The 21,753-nt window shown below is 37.9% G+C and overlaps 1 protein-coding gene across 1 annotated transcript; it reads left to right on the top strand.

Moving 5' to 3' along the window:
- Window positions 1–21,688, top strand: LOC117291731 (43 kDa receptor-associated protein of the synapse-like). Its single transcript, XM_033773599.1, has 7 exons — window positions 1–1,463; window positions 2,243–3,079; window positions 17,440–17,538; window positions 18,490–18,612; window positions 18,720–18,773; window positions 19,251–19,450; window positions 20,902–21,688. The coding sequence occupies exons 2-7, from the start codon at window positions 2,393–2,395 to the stop codon at window positions 20,978–20,980; spliced, it is 1,242 nt and encodes a 413-aa protein (XP_033629490.1). The 5' UTR covers window positions 1–1,463; window positions 2,243–2,392; the 3' UTR covers window positions 20,981–21,688.
- The last annotated feature ends 65 nt before the right edge of the window (window positions 21,689–21,753 follow it).

The following is a 21,753-nucleotide window of genomic DNA, read 5'->3' as shown; positions in this document are numbered from 1 at the left end:
CATTCCTTTTAGAGTATACCGCCAGGGATCTCTCACAACCAACGAAGCAACCAGTCAGTGATAAAGCGGGCGGGAATCAGACCGTCCACAGCTGGTTAATGTCAAACGTTACGGACAATAATTGAAACACACTAGTTGACATCTCATGTTCATCGTCTTTGACGCCATTATGAAATCATGTCTGGTGTATAGTGCATTAGGCGATAATATTACTCGATCATCTTTCCATGCAGTCGAGGAAGGCATAGTCATTTTGTTAATCAACCAAGACGTGCATTTATACCACTTCATCTGCATGGGCAACTGTAACTCGGCAAACTTACGATGACGTCATTGTGAAAGTGACTATGTTTTCGCGCCATTTTTGGGAGATTCCATTTTGACGTTGCTGTACATATTAAATGCAACATAAATGTGCAATGTACGTTGGGTTCGTCACGAAGCCATAAGTATATCCGTCCCCATCCACATGCAAGGGAATAATTATTACTTGGAGATGTGTTTCTGCTTTCCCTTGGCAGCTCGTAATTAATTTCACGGTTTGGAAATGCTTGAGGTCTAATCCCACATCTCGTTAATGAGGGACGCGGCATGGTGAGCAAAGTTGAAAAACATCCTTGTGTTACGTCATCACTATTCGACACTCTGCAGAATGTTTTTGTTGTTATATTAGAGGCCATTGCGTGGGGACAGAACACAATTATTGGTACCGGCGTATCAGTGTCAGTTGTGATTTAATCTCACGGCGTACGACCAGATTTTATTCAGCTCGTAAATTTCCCTACCAAGCAAGTGCGCCATGATGTTCAGTACTGTTAGCTCGCTTCATGTTTTCTGACCATAATTACATTGCCACGGTCACACCATAACAACATAGGACGCCGAACTTATGTCGTTAACCAGATCCCATCCCACGTATTCTTCAACGAAGCGTCTAACTTTATTGTGTTAGGTAATTTGGGGATGGAGTGACTTTAAGGATTGACAAATAAAGGCATGCCTGAGTGCAGTGATAACAGCTCTGGTCGGTGAGGCGAGAAAGCTCGCATTGAGAGAGAGAGGGACGAACTGAAGGAATTTCTCTCTCGGTGATTTGTTTTGGTTTTCTCGGTGCATAAATCACAGTGTTGCTTCTTCTTGTGTTGGGGCGGTCTCGTGTGTGCCTTCAGTCCGCAGAGTGCAGGGGCTTGATGCATCTCGCGTGCGGGTTGTGAGTTCGGCACATCTTGGTTTCTACATTCAGGCTGCGCCGTCCACTGCATGCATGACATGACTGCCACAAATACTCGGTGTACATTTTGCTCAACTACAATCAAGTATTACCGTAGTAGTATCGCACGGTATAATTTCAAGAGATAGTCTGTCATCGCCCAATTAACATCCGTTTAGCATTGAAAACTTTCTACGGGTGCTCTCGTCCGTGTTTCCTAGTTTTCTAGGACACTGTTCGTACACTTGAAAAGGTGAGTGAAGCTCAGTTGCTATTCTGGTTTTATCAATCTCGATTAGTTTCCATGGTTTTTCACTTCATTCATGCGTTGGTACATTCAAACTTGTTGATTAATTAATTAAATAATTTGTGCGATTAAATTAGGCGAAACCAATCCGGATATCAGTAAAATTATGATCTAAAAATGCAGTAGTAAATGCACTTCGGATTTGATGATGATTTTAACGGAAAAGTTTCCGTATGGCGCCACCACTTTTTCATTCGAAATAAAATAATATAGTATCTAATTTACCTGATTGATATATCCCTTTTTGTAAAAATGAGTGAAAAAGTGGTGGCGCCATACGGAAAGTTATCCATTTTAACAAAAACAGTGCCGGTACTTTGTTCATGATTTTATTTAGTTGCTTATTGTCACTAGTTCTCAGAGTATCACTTGTTTCACTACACCTGACTGAGGAAACATTAATTATCCAGCTCCCTGACTACATTCATTAGCAACATAAGTTTTAACAACCACTTTGGACCAGACCAGACTTTCCAGTATCGGTTCCAAATAATCGGTTCGGTTCAATTGAGTTGAAACGCGGAAATACAAGATTGGTTCCAAATTGTTTTTGTACCCTCTCATACTTCCTTGCTCTATGCTCATACCATAGAGTAAGGACTATCTGGAGGGTTACCTTGGACGAGGTGATTGTTTCCCTTTTTACGCCTATACGAGTAGCCAACAAATTGGGACTAAGATAATTATTGGCAGTAACACACAAATCTTTATTTCCTCTTTGCTAGACCTACTGGTATGCTGGTCTGGAGAAGGCGTTGATGGAAAAACAGAACAACTTTTGTAACTTCCACAAGCCGAGTCAACACATCTAGGTGCCGAAACATGACTGGGTCGTCCATTTGTTAAGGTTTACCGCCCTAGTGTCGTGTGTCAACATGGGGCAGAGGGCTGCCAAACAACAAATACAGAAAGGTTTAAAGCTTTATAATAACACCCAACAAGAGCAGGCAGTGAGGAAATGGAAAGGTGCCCTAAGCAAGGTAGGAGACAAACGTCTCAAGTTTGTGCTCCTTGGTCACTTGGCCTGGGCCTATGGTGACTGGGGTGACCATCGCGAAATGCTCGGCTACGCTATCCAACAGATTGACATCGCTAACGAGGTGGATGAGCCAGAACTGCGTGCAGAGGCCTACCTAAATCTCGCGAGGGCTAATGAGAAACTCTGTGAGTACCACAAGGCCATGTCGTATGCCCGACACAGCATGAACAATACTGCATCTCAAGAGGACCCTTTGGTGGGGCCGATTCATCTCTGTCTTGGCAACGCCAATCATGGATTCGGACACTTCCAGCAGGCCTTGGATAACTTAGACAAAGCACTCAAAATGGCCGTGAAGACGGGAGACAGGGGGTTGGAGTGTAACACTTACGGAGATTTAGCTGAGGTGTATATGAGTTTGAAGGATTATGATAAAGCATTGAGATACTCGGTGAAGGCGAGTGAACTGGTGAGATGCAGGGGGCAGGAATGGAGTCAGAAACTCAGGGCTGTTGTGCAACTTAATCTTGCCACTCCTTATCGAAAGCTTGGAAAGATGGACCTGGCTATGGACTATTGTGAGGTAAGTTGCCATTGTGCTTGTCATTTAATGTGGCCATCATCATCACATTCAGTTTGTCTTTAGCAGTCCGTCGTTGCCAACCGCTGAGCTGCCATGACACAAAAAAGGTACTATCAGACACCAGACTGACCAGAGTGTAGTCGCTTTCTGCCGTAAAGTAGGTAAGATGACCCATGTACCAGACGGGGGTCAGTCTGACTCCACGGTGGGTCAACAACAGATCTTTGACCCTCGTTGAGAGTCACACGACCTTGACTGGTTCTATCATTGCTCCTGATCCACCTCAGTTCTAAGCTGGAGTGTGTCACTTTAAACACTCACTGCTGTAAAAAAGTATTCTTGAAATAACAAAAATAAAAACACATTTTCTCGTGTGTCTCCAAGAAATCTGTGTAGAGAATTACTTTAGGGGTGAACATTTTTTCTTGAAATAAGATTCTTGTCTTACTTTAAGAATGCGTGTACCTTGGGATTCAAAGTATGAATACAATATATTTCGGCGGTTGGGCCATTTTCTCCCCCATCACTTGACAAAACAGAATTATCTAAATTTAAATGATGATATTAGAAAAGTAAATAATTATGATGTCTCTAAAAGAAGTTTTAACAATGGAGAACAACAAAATGTTCCTCCTGGAATTCCTCGAGTTGGTTAACATCGTGTACATGGGACTGCCTGGGTCAATGAACTGTGGCTGTTGTCACCGCCTTTGACTTGAGCATATTGTGTCTGGACCGTTTCAATCTTACACCAACAATAATTGTCTTATGCCCTGGGCAAGTTTTTGTAAAAGGTGTTTCTGTCAACTTTCGGAGTTAACAGGGAAGTTAGCAGCGAATTGGCCACCTTATGCGTTCACACGGTCAACAATTTCGCAGCGAAGTTTAATAGCAGCAAAGTTTAGCTAGTCATTCAATTGTGCCCTTTGCTGAGAACCTCGAAACAAACGTTTTGTGGTAGCACAACGTCAACAGTAAAACCATTAAGCATGAATTAAATATAAATACATCATGGAAAGAACCTTATAATGAGAGGAACGTACTTTAAGCTTGACGATTTATTTTTGCTGGATTATTTTTGCAAAAGCGAAATTGGGTCGACGGATTATTATTATCCGTCCTTTCATAATTCAGCCAATTACTAAGGTGTATTAAACTTTTTACTTCCATCAAGCGAATAATAATCATCGTGAAATTAAATCCTGCCAACTTATGCACGCTGCTGGTACTACCTAATGGTCCGTTGGCATTTCAGGATCGCCAGTCCCTCTTTGACTTGAATTAATATTCTCCACTAGTAATTGGTGTTTGAGGGGTGTGACGGTGATTAAAGATGTGAATTTAATTGACATTATTTAAATGAACTCCATATTGATCTGGATCTTACTTTTTAATAAGACATCATCAGTAACAAACCAATAATTATTTCATAAAGCTTTTATTTTAAGCAGTATTTTTGGCACATTTCTTTGTGGCACCAGTCACAACTATAATGTGAAGTTAGAGTCATTTTGGCTGGTGACCTGTTTCTGTTAATTGATACTTTTGTGTACTAAGCCAGGTTTTTGTGCTTACACAGACTTTATGAATCTGGGCCCTGTAAAAATAGACAAAGCTCCCACAATTTCGTCACTAAAAGTTGTTAGTGGCAGCGTAAACCGAGGGAAAGACAAGCTCTATGAACTTTGTTTCGGGAAGGAGGGGGAGGGGGCAAAATGTCCTCGACAAGGGCTGCATTTTAGGCGCGTCGTACTTGTGGCAATTTAATTGGTGGCGTAAAAAAAAGAAGTACCGTTTATAAATAGTTAATTTGTTTTTCTCAACTATTACCGAAGTGGATATAATCTTTAACGAGCAGAATATTTAATGTACCGTGATTCTACTCGTACAGCACACTTTCAACATTCTTTACGGAGTGGTTTGTATTTCGACGTCCCTGTGTATCGTAAATACAACAACATTGAGCGACTCATTCTTTATAGCTGTTGGAATGTTTATGTGAATGTAAATTACATTCCAGGTTCTAAAGTTGCCTCTGTTGGTGATTATCCAATAACTCATAGCGAATTTGGGAATGGGCTGATGGGCTAGAGTGAGGCATGTTGCAAAACTAAAAAAAAATGACGTGGAGGGAAATAAGCTGTGTGTGTTATTCCAAGCGGGTGTGGGTGAAGTCATTGAGAATTAATTACTTGGAAGTTTGATGTGCCTTTCATTAGTTATCGTTGACCTTGTTTTTAGTGTGGTGTTATTCATCTGGCTCTTTAGGCAAATCCATTGAGAGTTGGGAATTCCTTATTCGGTTGCGATGGAGTGTCCACTTCGGCAGATACTGAATTTGCATTTTGAATTAGTTTATTCATCCATGGTAGCCATTCCTACATGGTTCACTAATTTAAAAGGATATTATTACTTTCATGGCCGACTGACCGGCTTGTGGAGTTATGGATGCACTAAACTCAGATCACTTGTTTTATGATAGGCTATTGTAACTTGGGTTTTGCAATCAACTTTGTTTTGCGTTCGTTAGTTTTCATCCCAAGGGGCAACATTAACGGCACTATACACTATTGGTAATTTACTCAAAATAATTGTTAGCGTAAAAAAATACTTTTGAATTAGTTTATTCATACATGTTACACACTCCTCCATGGTTCAATGGTTCACAGATATTATTATTATTTTCATGGCCGACTGACTGTTGAGCTTGTCAAGTTATGGATAGAATAAACTGTTATTTTTCAGGATATACTGGGCAACTTTTTTTGTTCGTGAGTTTTCACCCCAAGGGAGAAAACGTTCAAATGTTGACAAGTTCTATGGGGCAGAACCACTGTAGAACATCGTTGAGTATTGGCCTTTTAAAGGCAGTAGACACTATTGGTAATTACTCCAACACTGAATTACTCAAAATAATTATTAGCACAAAACCTTACTTGGTGACGCGTAATGGGGAGAGGTTGGTAGTATAAAACATTGTGAGAAACGGCTCCCTCTGAAGTGATGTAGTTTTCGAGAAAGAAGTAATTTTCCACGTATTTGATTTCGAGACCTCAAGTTTAGAATTTGAGGTCTCGAAATCAAGCATCAGAAAGCACACAACTTCGTGTGACATGGGTGTTTTTTCTTTCATTATTATCTCGCAACTTCGACGACCGATTGAGCTCAAATTTTCACAGGCTTGTTATTTTATGCATATGTTGAGATACACCAACAGTGAATACTAGTCTTTGACAATTACCAATAGTGTCCACTGTCTTTAAGCATCTATTTCTTTCAATATAGTATTTTAATAATGTAATAATTTGGCACATAATTACTAGTCATTTGATCTGAAATAACAGTTAATATTCAACTTTTGCAATCAACTCTTCTTGAGTTTTCACCCAATGAGGAAAACATAAAAGTTGTAAAGTTTTCTGGAGCAGTGAACTACTTTCGAGCATCGTTGAGAATTGTTATTTTAGCAATGATCGTTTGTTTATACACATAGTTTTTAAACAATGTAACTTGGAATTACTGATCACTTGTTTTAGGAAACACTATAACTGGGATTTTGCAATGAACGTTTTTGCGTTCGTGTGAGTTACCGCAGGGGAGGGGGGGGGGCATAAAAGTTGTAAAGTTTTCTGGAGCAAGAACTACTTCAGACCTTTCGTTTTATGTACAGTATTTAAATAATGTAACTTGTCGCAGAAATTACTTGATAATTTGTCACAGAAATGACTTGTACAATGTATATATATTTGACGTGAAATGACTGTTTAAGACGCACCCTAAGCTCGTTATAAAAAGCAGGGTTTCCTTTGAAGTGGTGGAGTGGTTCACACCTTAGCTTTGTTGTTACACAATGGACTCAAGGATGAAGTTGTGTTGAGGGTAGAAAAGGACTGAGCTGTGAATTTGCAACATTGAATACAAAATGTGTTATGCCTGGAGAAAGAGTGTATAGGTTCCGACCCCTGTCAGCTACGAATACAAACTCACTCTTTTATCGTACTAATGACGAAAAGACTGTCGGCAAATTAAGTGTAACACATAATGGGGTTTTCTGGAGTGCTTTTGGGGGTCTTTTTTACGGAGGGTTTGGCACTTTGTTTGTTACTTTACCATTTACGGTCAACTTCACCAAGTGGGCAATTTTGACTTGTAAATATAGCTTCAAATTATCACCCACAGTTTTCAACTTTTCACCCACAGTTTTCAATATTTCACAGACAATTTTGACACCAGTGTTCGCAATTTTAAACGAATCAAGGTCATTACAATTCCCAATGGAAACTGAATGATATATGTGTTTTTAGGCCAGGGCCACGATACACTGTTCTTTGAAGAACGTATACGTTTTCAAGCTCTAATAATGGCTCGTAAGTTTTCAAGCTCTCACAGAAACCGAGAGTCTGATCATGTTGTCGATGACGTCATTTGACGATGCAATGCATAAGTTTATTTGTCTGTTGACGCTTATAATATGCCAGTAGTGTATGTTTTTTGTTTGTTTTTGTTCCACGGAGGAATTTTTTTATTCACACTTAAGACCACTCCTCATATTACAAACACGCTGAAAATACGTAACATTAACAGCAAAGAAATAAACAAAATACAAAATACGATGTTAACCTTGAACCAATAGTTTGAAAGAGTCCAATTTTTGTGTGAAAATCAACAGTGGAATCATTGCTGATGGAGATGAATGGATTTACAAGAACAAGATAAATTAGTATCGGATAAAACCGCAAATTTTCTGAGAGAAAAATTGAATGCAGTTTATTAACCTTTTAACTCATGGGAATATGGCTCCAGCCAGATTTGATATTATAAACAAAATAAAATGTGTATGTATTTTAGTCCTTGTGTTTAGTTGGATATTTTAATGTTTTTACCAGACTTCCCACCTCCACCCACCCGAGCCCTCTCGGCACTGCGATAGGGCAATGTGGTTAACCTCTTTTACCCTTCCACCCAGCGTGACGTCCGGGTTGAAGCAAAACAAACCACTGTGAATTTGGAGATGGTCCAGTATAGAGTTCAACATGAAGTTCAGCGAATTGTTTGCATCTAATTGATGATACATTGACGGATTTTCTGTTATGGTCTATTCAGTTCGAATATACTTGCAAAGGGGAATTGCACTTTTTGCTCGTTGTACTTTGCTTTACCGTGTCTGGGTGGCGTGACTTTGTGCGACCAAACATTTAAAATTACATATACATATAAATTGTACATTATTCTTTTTTTCCAATTTGAAAAGTGACCTTGAGCATGGCATCATTTACATAATCCTTGTTTTGCTTCCCATCATACTACACCGATCGTGCTCACACTTTTACATAAAACAAACTTGATAAATTTCGAAAAGAAGTGCATTTCACTCTGGAGTGTGAATAAATGTTTTTGACTTTTTAAATCTACACACTTCTGCGTACTCTTGCACATTTGAATATCGAGGTACCTTTGTCATTTTGCTAGTACTACTACACAAGTACACTTAAGAACTAAATAGTTGTCACTAACGGCAGTTTACCAATCACAAATCTGATTTATCTTTCATGGATCTGAGTCTAATAAAGGCACTGCACACTATTGATATTTACTCAAATAATTTTTAGCATACAAACTTTAGAGAGCTGTTCATAGTATAAAACGTTATGAGAAACGTCTCCTTCTGAAGTAACGTATAGTTTTTGGGAAAGAGGTCATTTCACACTCAAAATGTTAAAAGACCAGGCCTGACGCCTTTTATTAGACATTTAAAAGCACACAATTTCGTGCACTAGGGTGTTTTTTCTGTCATTAAATTCACTTGCAACTTCGATGATCAATGAGTCCAAATTTTTACAGATTTATGCATATGTTGGGAGTGAGAATACTGGTCTTTGACAATTTCCAAAGTTGTCCAGTGCCTCTTCAAATCACAAAGGCAATTTAGACAAAATTCCTTCAGATGATTTTGGATCATCTTGTCTATAGCATGAAGCTAGACGTGTGGCACAATCGGCGCCAGTCCATCCTTAAATCGTCATCAATATCACAGCAGTGGCAGTAAACTTATACACAACGCCACAGCGTGAGTTATTAACGGTTGGAACTAACATTCAATAAAACTACCGGGTTAAACTACTTATTGGAACCATATCCATTGGTCAAGGTTTAGTAATTCAACCTCTATGGCTTAAGTTGGCCGCTTAACTGTAATTGTTGAACCCGTTAACAAGTTGTTAAAGCCAGGCATATTTTAGATACTAGAAACATCAATGTATATAATGAACAATCGGAAAGATGTGTTGCGTGATTTGGAAAGATCGAAAACAAGTTTGTGATTGTTTTTAAACTGACTGCTTACTGTACATGACTCGATTCGGTTTCTTGCGAATAGTTCCTTCTGATTCCAACAAGTTCCCAAAGGTTTCAAAGTATTTGCCAAATCATGTATTGGCCTAAATGTATGTGACTCGCATCTTAGAGTATAGGCTACGTGTACTAAATCATAGCACTGATCCATTTACATAGAAGTGGATCCAGTGATAAATGCAGGAAATCAAGATATACAATCTTGTCAACAAACTGAAACTATACTGAAAATAAAATGCTCTAAAATACAAAAGAATGTCATTGTAATATGAAACAAACTAAGTAACAAATGCATGACACAGTATCATATCATAAGGAACCATGCATGGGGCAGGCGAAGAACGGACATCGAAATAGTAGTAATTAATTTGCATTTATTATTAGTAATTGAAGATCCCTCTGAAAAAAAAAATGAAAGCAAAATGGAAGAGACAACAAAGAACAATGATATTCGGCTTATCTCAAACTCGGCCATCTAAAACCGGGTGCATTTTTTTTCATGGGGTTGATGATGTGTTGAAATCTAGATGACGATTAGCAATGCATATTGAAATGAAAAACATCGATTTATCATACGATGGGTCTCGAATGCTTTTGGTTTACCATCATAGACGCCGTGAAATAAATAATGTAGCCATCATGTGAACACGGAACATGGTGACGATGACCGAAGTTACAGTGAGCTGAAAGTAACGTGACAGAGTGTCAAAAAGAAAAATCTGTCTCTTTAAAATGTCCAGAGTTGTCAAGGAACCACACGGTAAAGATTAATGTACGAATATTAATGTCCATTCCTTTAAGTGCTTAATATGTTGAATATCAAGATAATATGGTATCGTTTGACACTTTTTTGTCACTGTTTTACAAATTCAAGTTCTTTCAAATTAAAAAATGGTTTAATAAAACATGTACCACAGTCAAAAAATAATAATGAAATGCACATGCAAACATCGGGTTGTATACATCTAAAAGAAAAAGTAAGATTATTATACATTGTCAAAAATACGCTGGGAAAACCAGATAGAGACATTTCAAGCCGATTAAGACCCGTTGTTCTTATTTTCTCTTAATGAGTGAATATTTGATGAAAACATCTGCATGCATAATGCTCGTACCACCCACATACTAGATGTGTACAATGTCAACATGTCATAAGACTGAGATGAAATTTACAGATGTGAACTGACAATAGATTAGATGTGTCGTCTCAAGATGGGTTAATAATAATATTGAGTTTAATTATTTACTCGCAACGGAAGGATTTATATGCGAGATTTTTAGAGATCCAAAGTAAATGTTTGGTTAAACTTTAATTTGATAGAGAGAGAGAGAGAGAGAATTTAATCTACACCAATCATACCGTAGAAAGGCAACCCGATAAAGTGTTTCAAAATAACCCACCCAAACAGAACACAATCAAACAAACGATCAAACAAAAACAGCTCTTGCATCGAAGTCGAAATTTCTCTAAAGTCATTTTCACACGGCAGCAATTTAGCATAGGTCCCTTGCTTTATTTGAGCGAGGTGACATTTTACAAGTTGAAAGGACAACATTTTTTGGACTGTCCAAGAAAGGTCTCTTATAAATAGTGAAATCTCTTATCATATTTGCCGTATACTTTATAGCAAGATAAACATTTTTGTCCTTTCACACGAAGTGCATTTTGAAAAACTTCGCAACCATGCTAAAATAAAGCAAGTGACCCTTGTTAAGTTGCTTTCGTGTGAAAGTGCCTTTAGTCCGACGGTAATAGCTGGGATCTACACAACAACCTCAAAGGTCAAAGAACCAAGTTGTTTCAATTAATCTGATACGAACTTATTTTCCACATCAGTTAAATCCTGTCCACAGGGCTTGGCATGGCTAGTAAAAATCCCACCCAAAGGTGATTCAATTTACGAGGTCTTTCAAACTCCGAGAATGTTGCATGTAAACTATTTGAAGTCCCACAGATTTTTTTATTAAATTGTATGATGATATACGAGACAGTCAAGCGAAAACAGGTAATAATGTCCGGTCTCATGAGAACTAAAAGGTTAAGTTTCCTAATCGTAAGAAACATACCATGCTAAGATGCGGCACGAAGATGGCGCAATCAACTAATGGAGCTTTTAAATTGTGTGCCATTCTGTTTTTATCAAAACAAAGCAACGACCCAGGAAAAAACAACTACACATGAACAGAAGACATTGTGACAGTTGTCTCAACTCAACAATGACCATTTAATAAACCGAATACAATTTTAGGAAATGTCAATAACGTCAGACAAAAACTGTACACTTATTTCTGATTTGCATGCGCTATTTGTCTTTGAATTTGATCTGTTTGTCTTTGAATGTGACCTTTTTGTCTTTCTTGAATGTGATCTTTTTGTCTTTGAATGTTATCTTTTTGTCCTTAAATATGTTTTTTCCCTCAATGTATAGTCTTGTTGTCTTTGAATGCGATCTCTTTGTCCTTTAATGTGATCTTTTGTACTTGAATGTGATCTTTTTGTCCTTGAATGTGGTCTTGTTGTCTTTGAATGCGATCTCTTTGTCCTTTAATGTGATCTTTTGTACTTGAACATGATCTTTTTGTCCTGGAATGTGATCTTTTTGTCCTTGAATGTGATTTTGTTTTTCTTAGAAAATTATCTTATTGTTCCTTGAATGTTTTTTTTTCTCTTTTTGATGCATATTTTCTGAACTGTAAAAACATATATCAACCGAGTGAAATAATATATTTTCTCTGGATTAAACACTGAAGTGCCCGTCTGTGGATGTAAAGTTACACCGTCTGTCGCCCTTTACGATTTGGAGTGGGTCCAAATCGCCCATGGCCCCGTACCCTCTTAGCTCCTGAGTCTTGTTCCCACGCACCAAGTTACAAGGCCGTCCCTCGGAAGTGCCTCTCGGAAAAAACAAACACTTAAAATCCGCAATATTTTGGCTTTCCAGTTGCTTATTAAAATTGATGTATGGTTGAAATGATTAGTTGAAGGAGCAACCAGGTTTAACCAGCTGGTTGGCCGTCAGTTGTAATTTCACAATCGAGTAAACATGAATACAATTTCATTAAACATATCAATCAATCAAATAACTTTATCAATCAATTACTCATATCAAGATATTTTTGAGAACAATGTTGTGGTTTATGGAGCTGGTATGTTAGTAAAATTTGTTTGTAAATAAATCGTATAATAGACAAGACAACATTTTTGGCATAAAAATGAAGTTTACAAAATGAAGAATTTGTCTGATTTACAGTTATCTGACTTAAAGGAATGCGAAGGTGTGAGGTTGTTGCTGTGAATGATGAACGCCCGAGGCGCCATTTTAATGTCGTTGCTGGTATCCAAAGGTGTTTGGATGGTTCCAGGAAGGCCCAATGGACAGGAGATGTTGTAAAGAGCCTACACTCTTGAAACTTTCGGGGCACAATTGACCCGGATCCTTACCATCCGGGTCCCGTTGGGCCTGAACCATTTCTGGGTCAGTATTATCTTGAATCCATGTTAAAAAACGACCAATAAAGGCGTCTAAATGACGCAGAATCTGAGTTGATATCCCATTTCTGAACCATTCCGGGTCAGCCTGACCCTTAATTGGGTCAGGCCCTAGGGATCCGGAGTCCGGGTCAAGTCTGACCTGGGAGTTGTGGAGTGTAATAAAAACAACTTATATTATGAAAGAATGCTAGGTTTATCAGTATTTGCAATTTAACTCTTTGGGTTTATAGAGCGTTTTACTGTATCTCATTTTATGAACCATTGACTGTATTTTACCAACAGAATAACAGCTTTAAAGGCAGTGGACACTATTGGAAAATAATTATCATCATAAAACCTTTCTTGATTACGAGTAATGGGGAGAGGTTGATGGTATAGAACATTGTGAGAAACGGCTCCCTCTGAAGTGACTTAGTTTTCAAGAAAGAAGTAATTTTCCACGAATTTGATTTCGAGACCTCATATTTAGAACTTGAGGTCTCGAAATCAACCATCTAAACGCACACGTGTGACAAGGGTGTTTCTTTCTTTTACTATTATCTCGCAACTTTGATGACAGATTGAGCTCAAATTTTCACAGGTTAGTTATTTTATGCATATGTTGTGATACACCAACTGTGAAGGCTAGTCTTTGACAATTACCAATAGTGTCCACTGCCTTTAAACTATAAACCGTTGCTATTAAACACCGATAAGCCTCCATTTCAAATCAAATTGATTAATACTCTATTCAAGGTTATAGTACTCTCTAATAATATGCGTTTCCAAGGTAACGGCTAATAAATGCCTGGAGAAATTTAAGTGGATTTTGACAATTTAACGCTAAAAGTGGGATGAATACCATTTTATCCATCGTGTTAGACCCTCTCCTTCACGCGGTCTTCATGGGGACAAAAGGGCATTGCCGACGGCAAGAGTTTCGGGAGCAAGAGCCGTCAAATGACAAACTCGATTACCATTATAACTAAGACACACTGTTCAGGGGATTTTCGAGAAAAAGGGGAAGAAACTGGACTCTGTTTGAAATCTGTACAGAGGGAGAGGGAGAGCGTCCTTGAAAATGCTCTCAAATACTACTTCAGTTGGAACACTACTTTGAGTAGGTTACCTTGATTTGCTTTGTCCAATTGCGACAGATGGTGTAGCTGATTGAACCGTGTCCAGGGGAGGGGAGGGGAGGGGAGGTGGTTCCACTGTCCAGTATACCAAATCCTACCTGTCGGAGTCCCTTAAAAAACAAGTATTGATGAAATAAGTAGACCTACTTAGGGTGAAAACATTGTGTTTTCCTTCATACATGGTAAAGACAGTGTGTATTACCCATAGAGCTTTTGTAACATAGATGAAGTATGGAACGCCATACCTGCGTGTTGTTGTCCTTTTCATGTTTTCTTTGAGTTACTCAAGGCCCCTCTCGTTGGTACTCTCGTGTTGCACATTTATTTGTACCAAATTTTTCAGTTGAGTTCATGTTCCAAGACTTACATGGGTTCATCTTTGTTCAATGTCAGACACTTGTCGCAATAGTAATTCATCATGCTGCCATCATTTTGGGCATGTTCCCTATATCCAGTCACAGTAATAGATGTCGATATTCAATGTACAAAAAAAGAACCTGACTATTTCTCCTTCCAGCCTCGGTTAGATTACATTGAGTTCGATGGGGAAATTCAAGATGGCTGCGCAGTGATAAAGTGCTATTAGATACAATGTGAAAGGTTCTACAATACTGGTTACTTAACCAACTATTCCCCCTACATTATGGAATATTCAAATCGGTGGTGACCCGGATCAACCTCTGACCCTGATCTGATCTGTAATTAAAACCCCCAAAACCTAAAAACAATCTAAAGTGAACTGATCTAGAGCCAGCTGGAGCTAACATTGTTCATAATCATAGAGTGCAATGTATCATGTTGATGGATAGCTCGAAACAAGTTTACCAACTTCATTCTATTTATCATAAAATAACTCCCACTAAAAGGGGTCGTGGCACCGGACCACGTAGCGATGGTGTGATAATCAAGGCGATAACCTGTGAAGGAGTTAGGGTGATTTTTGCCGCATCGGTTCCGCTTGTCCTGAGGGAGGAGTTTTTGGATTATATTGAATCCATAAAAGCTGGTATCTTTTAACACGTAGAAAGGAATGATAGACAGAATCAACTTTGGTTTCTACTAGATGAACTGGATATGCTGTTTAGATGGGTCCAATTTCATCAAGCTACTATAATCAAAAAAAGATTTTTTAAGCATAGAGAAGTAATTCTTAAAAAATGGTTGTGGGTACTTTTTTTTACAACACAAACAACTTCACAAAATAATGTTCGTCTATGTAATGAGACGAACATACTTTTTTAGCATAAAAACGGATTTACGCGACTCAAATGACTCATTGAAAATATTGCTCTGTGATTTCTTTCTTTCTCAAAACATTCACGACTTATGAAGCTCAAACTTCTGCATGTAAATTATATTACATACATCTTCGTTCAAAATCACAGTGAGTAGGGATTCATGTCATGGCCAAACACTTTATCTACAACAGGTACCAACACCAGAAACGGTGACAAGCCAAAACACACTGTGTAAATTGCTCGGGACTGGTATAGGTGGTATCCACAAGTTGTTTGCATTGCGAATTAAGGTGTAAAATGATTTTTTCTTCATGATTTATAACCATCTTAAAGTTCAACAAACTTTTGTAAAGAGACAGGGTAGAGAATTCGTTCTCGAAAGTAGTGGCTATTTTGAGTAACCTTTTTCCCACATACATGTACAGTCGAACGAATACCAACTTCTTATTGTTTTACAAGGGTGGTGACCCTGTGCAACATGACATGCATCAAAATCAACAAGCTAAACAATCTGTCAATAAGATAAACCAGTGCTGTCTGTAAAGGTCATAGATCATGACATCTGAACTTGACCTCTTTCAACTTGACTTTCTTATCAGTGTGTTTGACGTTCAGAAATTCGGTTTGAGGGCAATTAGCGTATTTGCCCATGTGCTTTGTGTAAGGATTTGATGGTGAACATAAATAGGTCTAGGAGTTCTAGTGACATGACAAGTCTGCTCTGGTTGTCTTATCACTTGACCCTTTTACGTTTATGTGTGGAGTATTGTGATTGTCAAGCGTTTGAGCAGTATCTGACGTCAGGAATTGGTTTGAGAACATGGGGGTAGGGCAGCGTTGATGGGTCCATCTCCAGTCCATCTACTTGAGCTGTGCAAGATATGGGCTTTCGGTCAATGTTAACCTTACTACTTCAACCTGACAACAATCTCAATCGAGATAATTAATCAAAAACTTACAAATTAGTGTTTAATTTAGTAAATTTAGATTGTAATTGATGTAAATTGTCATGCAGTTCTGAGTCGAGAGAATAGATAAACAGTTTTGTTTAATAAAACAAATCCAGTTAAAAAGTTTGAAAGTCACAGGGTTTAAAATATGTTAAATTTGCGTCCGGGATAAAGACTTTGGTTTTAGCCCCTACAGGCTGTTTCTAGGCTGGTTGTTTCATAGACGTTCTCTGTGCTCTGCTTCCCAGTATAGAATCGCTGCCAGTTGCCTAGCAACAACTTTTATTCCGGTTTCGTGTTCCTCCTCGCTCAAAATAAAAAAATAATAACAAAACAAAAATCGTCGTGACTGCGGACCGAGATAAAAGAGAAATCATTACTTGTCTTTACGGAGAATTGCTTCATTCATGGGCGAAACCTTTAATATTAATCGTGTACACAATGCCGCGGATCCCGCTGTGGGTTTATCAAACTCAAACACCAAGGTCATCGTGTTGTAATTTTTATTCAAACATTGTGGACACATGTTTGTATCTATAGTTCAATAACTGTGGGGCAAGCTTATGAGCTTGACTTTTCTTATTCACGAACACACCAGGGCCCAATTTCATAGAGCTGCTAAACACACAAATTTGCTTAGCATAAAATTTCTGCCTTTATAAAAACAGGATTACCAACATAATTTCCATTTGTTGCATATTGCTTGTTACTGGTATTCAGCTGATGTTTGCTCATCCTGAAAATCATGTGGAAATTTTGTTGATAATCCTGTTTTTATCGAGGTAGAAATTTCATGCTAAGCAAATGTTTGTGCTTAGCAGCTCTATGAAATTGGGCACAGACAGACTTGCAGCTTTCCAGCTCTCAGCCGGTGTTCTTTTTTTCCTCCCGTAGAAAATGGCAAAAACTATAGTTTGGTGTAAATGTGAAATAAGTTTTATTTTGTAGCAGTAATTAGTCTTTTCTAAATCAAAAATTAAAAAGAAGGAATGAACACAAATTAATCGGTCCCATTTTGCCGATTGGGCACCAATAACTTCTTCCTCCTGATCCAAATTATTCCAATATAATGATTATCTGCCATTTATTGATCTATGCCTTCTTGTGTACCCATCTGCCAGTATGAACCTGAAATATATGAAATATAATACAATAACTTAGTACCCACCAATTCAAAGTTGACTCTGTCGTTTCTTTTGTCTAATTTCAGGAGGCAATGAAAATGGCACTGCAGCTGAGTGATCGAACCATCCAGGCTCGATGCCTTTGTATCTTTGCCGACATCCATCGGAAACGTGGAGATTGTGAGGTAAATAAAAAACAAATCTTTCATCCACCCCTACCCCACCCCCCCCCCCCCCCCAACACCATAAAATGCCTTGTATTTTTTCTTTTCTTCATAAACCTTCATTTGTACACACAACTTCATGTGTACATGTATGTGACATTGTAGCACCGTAGCCATAACCATTTTTATTTTAATCTCCATGGTACAAGTGACCCAGAAGGAGCGTGGGATTCCATAATCATTATTTGCAACAAATCCCGAGGCTGTATGTAATACTGATCAAGAAACTTGCGCGCATACATATTGAGTCATATCGAGGGATACTAGCTTATCGTCCGGAATTCCAGAGAAAATAAACAATGTTCGTAAAAATAAATGTTGGCATCATCTTTCATCTACAGTGCAGCTAGATAGCTGGTTGACAGATGATACAAGAGGGCGCCCTACAGAGAATTGTATGTTACTTGGACCGTGGGTGAAGGACATTTTCCTTCTTCCATGCTTATACGGAACCATTGATATTATGAATATTATTGCAAGAAATTAATTCGGTATTTATTTTTCAGCTGTGCAATGCGGATGGCTTCATTTTTTAAGGGAATTTTTGTTTTCTCCACTAGAATATACAAAATAACAGTTGTTTTTACTTTTTGAATGATATGTTTGTTTGTATGTCAATAGGTTAAGGCCCGAAAGCCTCAGCTCCACCTAAGCCTAACATTGTTGTTACTTCTTTTTATATTATGTATTTTCTAATATAAATATTTATCGTGTAGAAGTATTACTGATCAATTAAAATCTTGTGAATTATCAATTTTTCTGATCTTATGCTTTGAAATGTGAAATGTAAGGACAGCAATATGATAATGTATGATGATGATAAAAAAAAACTTCTTAAACAACACGATCGAAATATTACGACTACTTTTTCAAATTGTGTAATTGGAATGATTGTTTATTTTTGACCAACAGAGGGCTTACCCGCGCTACGAATCTTCTCTAAGTATCGCTGTGGAAGTCGCCGACAGACTTGGACAACTCCAGGTTCTGTCTGGGATGGCAAAGACACTTGTTATGATGAGGCAATTCGATAAGGTAAGTTGAAAAAAAACATGTAATTTTTGTTTACCAGAAGCATCATTAGTCAACCAAATATTACAGAGTTTTTGTTTATCATAATTTGTTTACTCTTTGTTATTTAGGCTGTGGATGTAAACAAACAAGCCTTGGAACTCGCAACAGCAATGGGAAACAAAGTAAGTTGTACCCTGATATCTGAAGTGTTAGAAGTTATAGAAATGATTATTATTTATTGTAAGCTCACACTTCAAGATCGTAGCTTTAATCATGAAAATAAAAATAATTGTTTTTATTGATTGTTGAACAAATCAAGATATAAGACAGGAAAAGTCCCTGTCGCATGTGAATATCTTTTGGAATGATATAAATGTTCAACACTTGAAGAGAACAAAATCACCCATTAACTTGAATTGAATAAAATAAATAGATACATTCTCAAATTTGCGGTTGGCGAGTTGTTGAATGCTTGAAAAATGTAGTCTTCATTGTTGAATAAATTAGAATAGCAGTTTTATTTGCAACATGAATACAACTTTTTTGGGGATTAAAATAAAATACACTTGAATACAATTTAAAGTAAAAAATACTTAAAAACTACTATACAAAAATATTTAGAAAAGTTTGATTTGATGAACTGGGTTTATTTGTTTCAGATGTGTATGCTGCGATCTCATTGGCTAATGCACCAGCTTCACCGAGCCCTGGGTAATCCAAAGGCATCCCAAGACCACGCCTCCAAGTTTGACCGCTACCTGAGAGACTTGGCTCTCTACTGTGGCGTTTGTCATGAGGTGATTGGGAGCCGCCATGACAGTCTGCATGTCATGTCGTGCTGTCATATATATCACACAAGGTAACCATAGACCTTTTCGTATATGCCTCTCTTAATATTTATGCATAAGGTACGTCACAATGCTAACTTAAAACGAGGCGATGGGCGCAGCCACTGCAAGTGATAGGGGACGTGCGCCCATAGCCTCATTTTGGGTAAGAATTATGACGTCATGCATAAATATTAAGAGAGGCGTTTATACCCGTTGCCCAAGCGCTCATTAGTTGTCTTTTGTTTTTTAAAGGCAAGCCGTTACAAGCTACCTGGCTTATCTGGGGCCTTGTTTCCCGCTAGTTTATTCTTTTTCTGTCTTTTATATACACGTATGCATACAATGTAGTTCTATAATATTGTGGATTTTTTGTGTGGATATAATTGTGAATTGAACTGAATTGAATGAGGTGCATACTAGTCTAGCTTTCAATCTAACTTGATCGCTAACTAGACCAGCATGCACCTTGATCCACAGCTCCACTAGATTGGTACCAAGTATTTTGCGATAAAATGTTTATCGTGGTTTTAGAGTTGAACGTGTATAGGGCTCCACCAAGAGTTAGACATGGAGAGGTCATTTTCAGTAGACAGTCCGAAATTCAATTGTGCTGAGAAAATATTTCTAAGCCTCGAATCTATAAACATGTGAAACTTTTGGCGACACTAGGTGGCAGCAGACTTACCAGGTAAATCCAATGTACGCATTCACGGACTACGTAATCAATGAAATTTAATACCTGGTAAGTCTGCCGACACGTAGCGTTAAAGTCTTCCATAACAGTTTTGACTCCAACTTTATTTTTCCACAAGTAAAATTTAACCTGCACATTAAACGGACGTCTACATCAAAGGTTGACGTGCTAGAGACTTCTCCCTTTTGCATTTTGTTTACTCTCCATACATACATCTTGGTGTATTAAGTTATTCATATTTGTCTATTTTTAAAGTCTTATAACCTTTTAATTCTAACTGTTGTATTGGTTTTAGCTCAACTTGTTTTTTTTATAGTATTATATTTTAAGTCTTTTTACGTACCCGTACCCAGATGCTGAGGATCTCAACGGTGAGGTGCCGGCAACCTCCCTCACCTCTAGTATTTTTTCTGTTAATTAATTTAGTTGATTTCGTTTGAGTAGGCCTATCTAAAAAAAAATATATTTTGGGCTCCTTGTGGCTTTGTTTAGGTTTAATTAATAATCATTTTTCTTCTTCTTTGTAGTTATCAACTGTACTTTCTGTATTACGTGTTTTTTTTTAAGTAATATTAAACATGTATTTTTATTTCGTGTTAAGCACCTTGAGGCCTAGCATGAGACCCCATTTAAATAATATAATAATAATAATATAATATGAAACACTTATTGTTATTATTTTATTGATAGCTGCTTCAATACCGTCATTTGAACTCATAAGAGTTTATTTTCAGGAAGTGTTGAAGTAAATAATATTTACTATCATGTTTTTGTTTTGCTTTATAGGTGCTCCGAAACCAGTACGTTCAAGGCGAGAGGGTGCCCAAATTGCAAAAAGATGCTAACGGTGCCAATATTCGTTTGAAATACTGTCTTGCAACCCACGAGTTCTACTCCAGTTTCCTCTACACCTTCACTCAAAAGCCTTCCTTCTAAAATAATAAGCAATACAAGCAGTGCTTGTAACCTGCACGCTAATAAAGCAGCTGGAAACAGTACTCATTAAATCTGCTTTATGTGAATGGGAGACTTTGAGGCGCTAGGTGGCAGCAGACTTACCAGGTATATTGCCATTGTTTACGTAGTTCTGAGCCAATAGCACATTTTACCGAGAACAGTGGATTTTACCTGGTAAGTCTGCTGCCACCACGCGTCCTGAAAGTCCCCCATTGGCCTGTAACGTTTGATTTTTGTTGTTCAGATAATGATTACTCCTGCAGACCGCGTTTGGAATGCCGTGTCTAAAGGTGGACGATGATACGTAGTGCATGTCGGAATGATTGAAAATGACCGAGGCAACAAAAACAATCACAAAATTGTCACCAGGACTCGGTTTCTTCTTCGTGTTTGCGAGATCGTAATAAGCACAGGTGGATGCAGAAACACGTGAACTAAACTTGTTCTGCCTTAACGTGGCCAGCCAACAATTTTGGAGAAATTGGTTAAATGACTTATGACTATAATTATGATGTAAAGCGGAAATTAAGTTTCTCGTCCAAAACCAATGACTTTAAATACAACATTTACTGGTACTTTTATTATCAGAATAAAGAAAGCTTTAGTGACTCTTCTTTGAGTTTCTGTGGTGATTACTGATGTCCTTGGGTATAAATAACGTTGTACAAAAATAATGTATTT

The sequence above is a fragment of the Asterias rubens genome, chromosome 6, assembly GCF_902459465.1.
Source record: "Asterias rubens chromosome 6, eAstRub1.3, whole genome shotgun sequence".
NCBI classification, from domain to species: Eukaryota; Metazoa; Echinodermata; class Asteroidea; order Forcipulatida; family Asteriidae; genus Asterias; species Asterias rubens.
The sequence above is the reverse complement of the archived record's forward strand: the minus strand, read 5'-3'. Positions and strand labels throughout refer to the sequence as shown.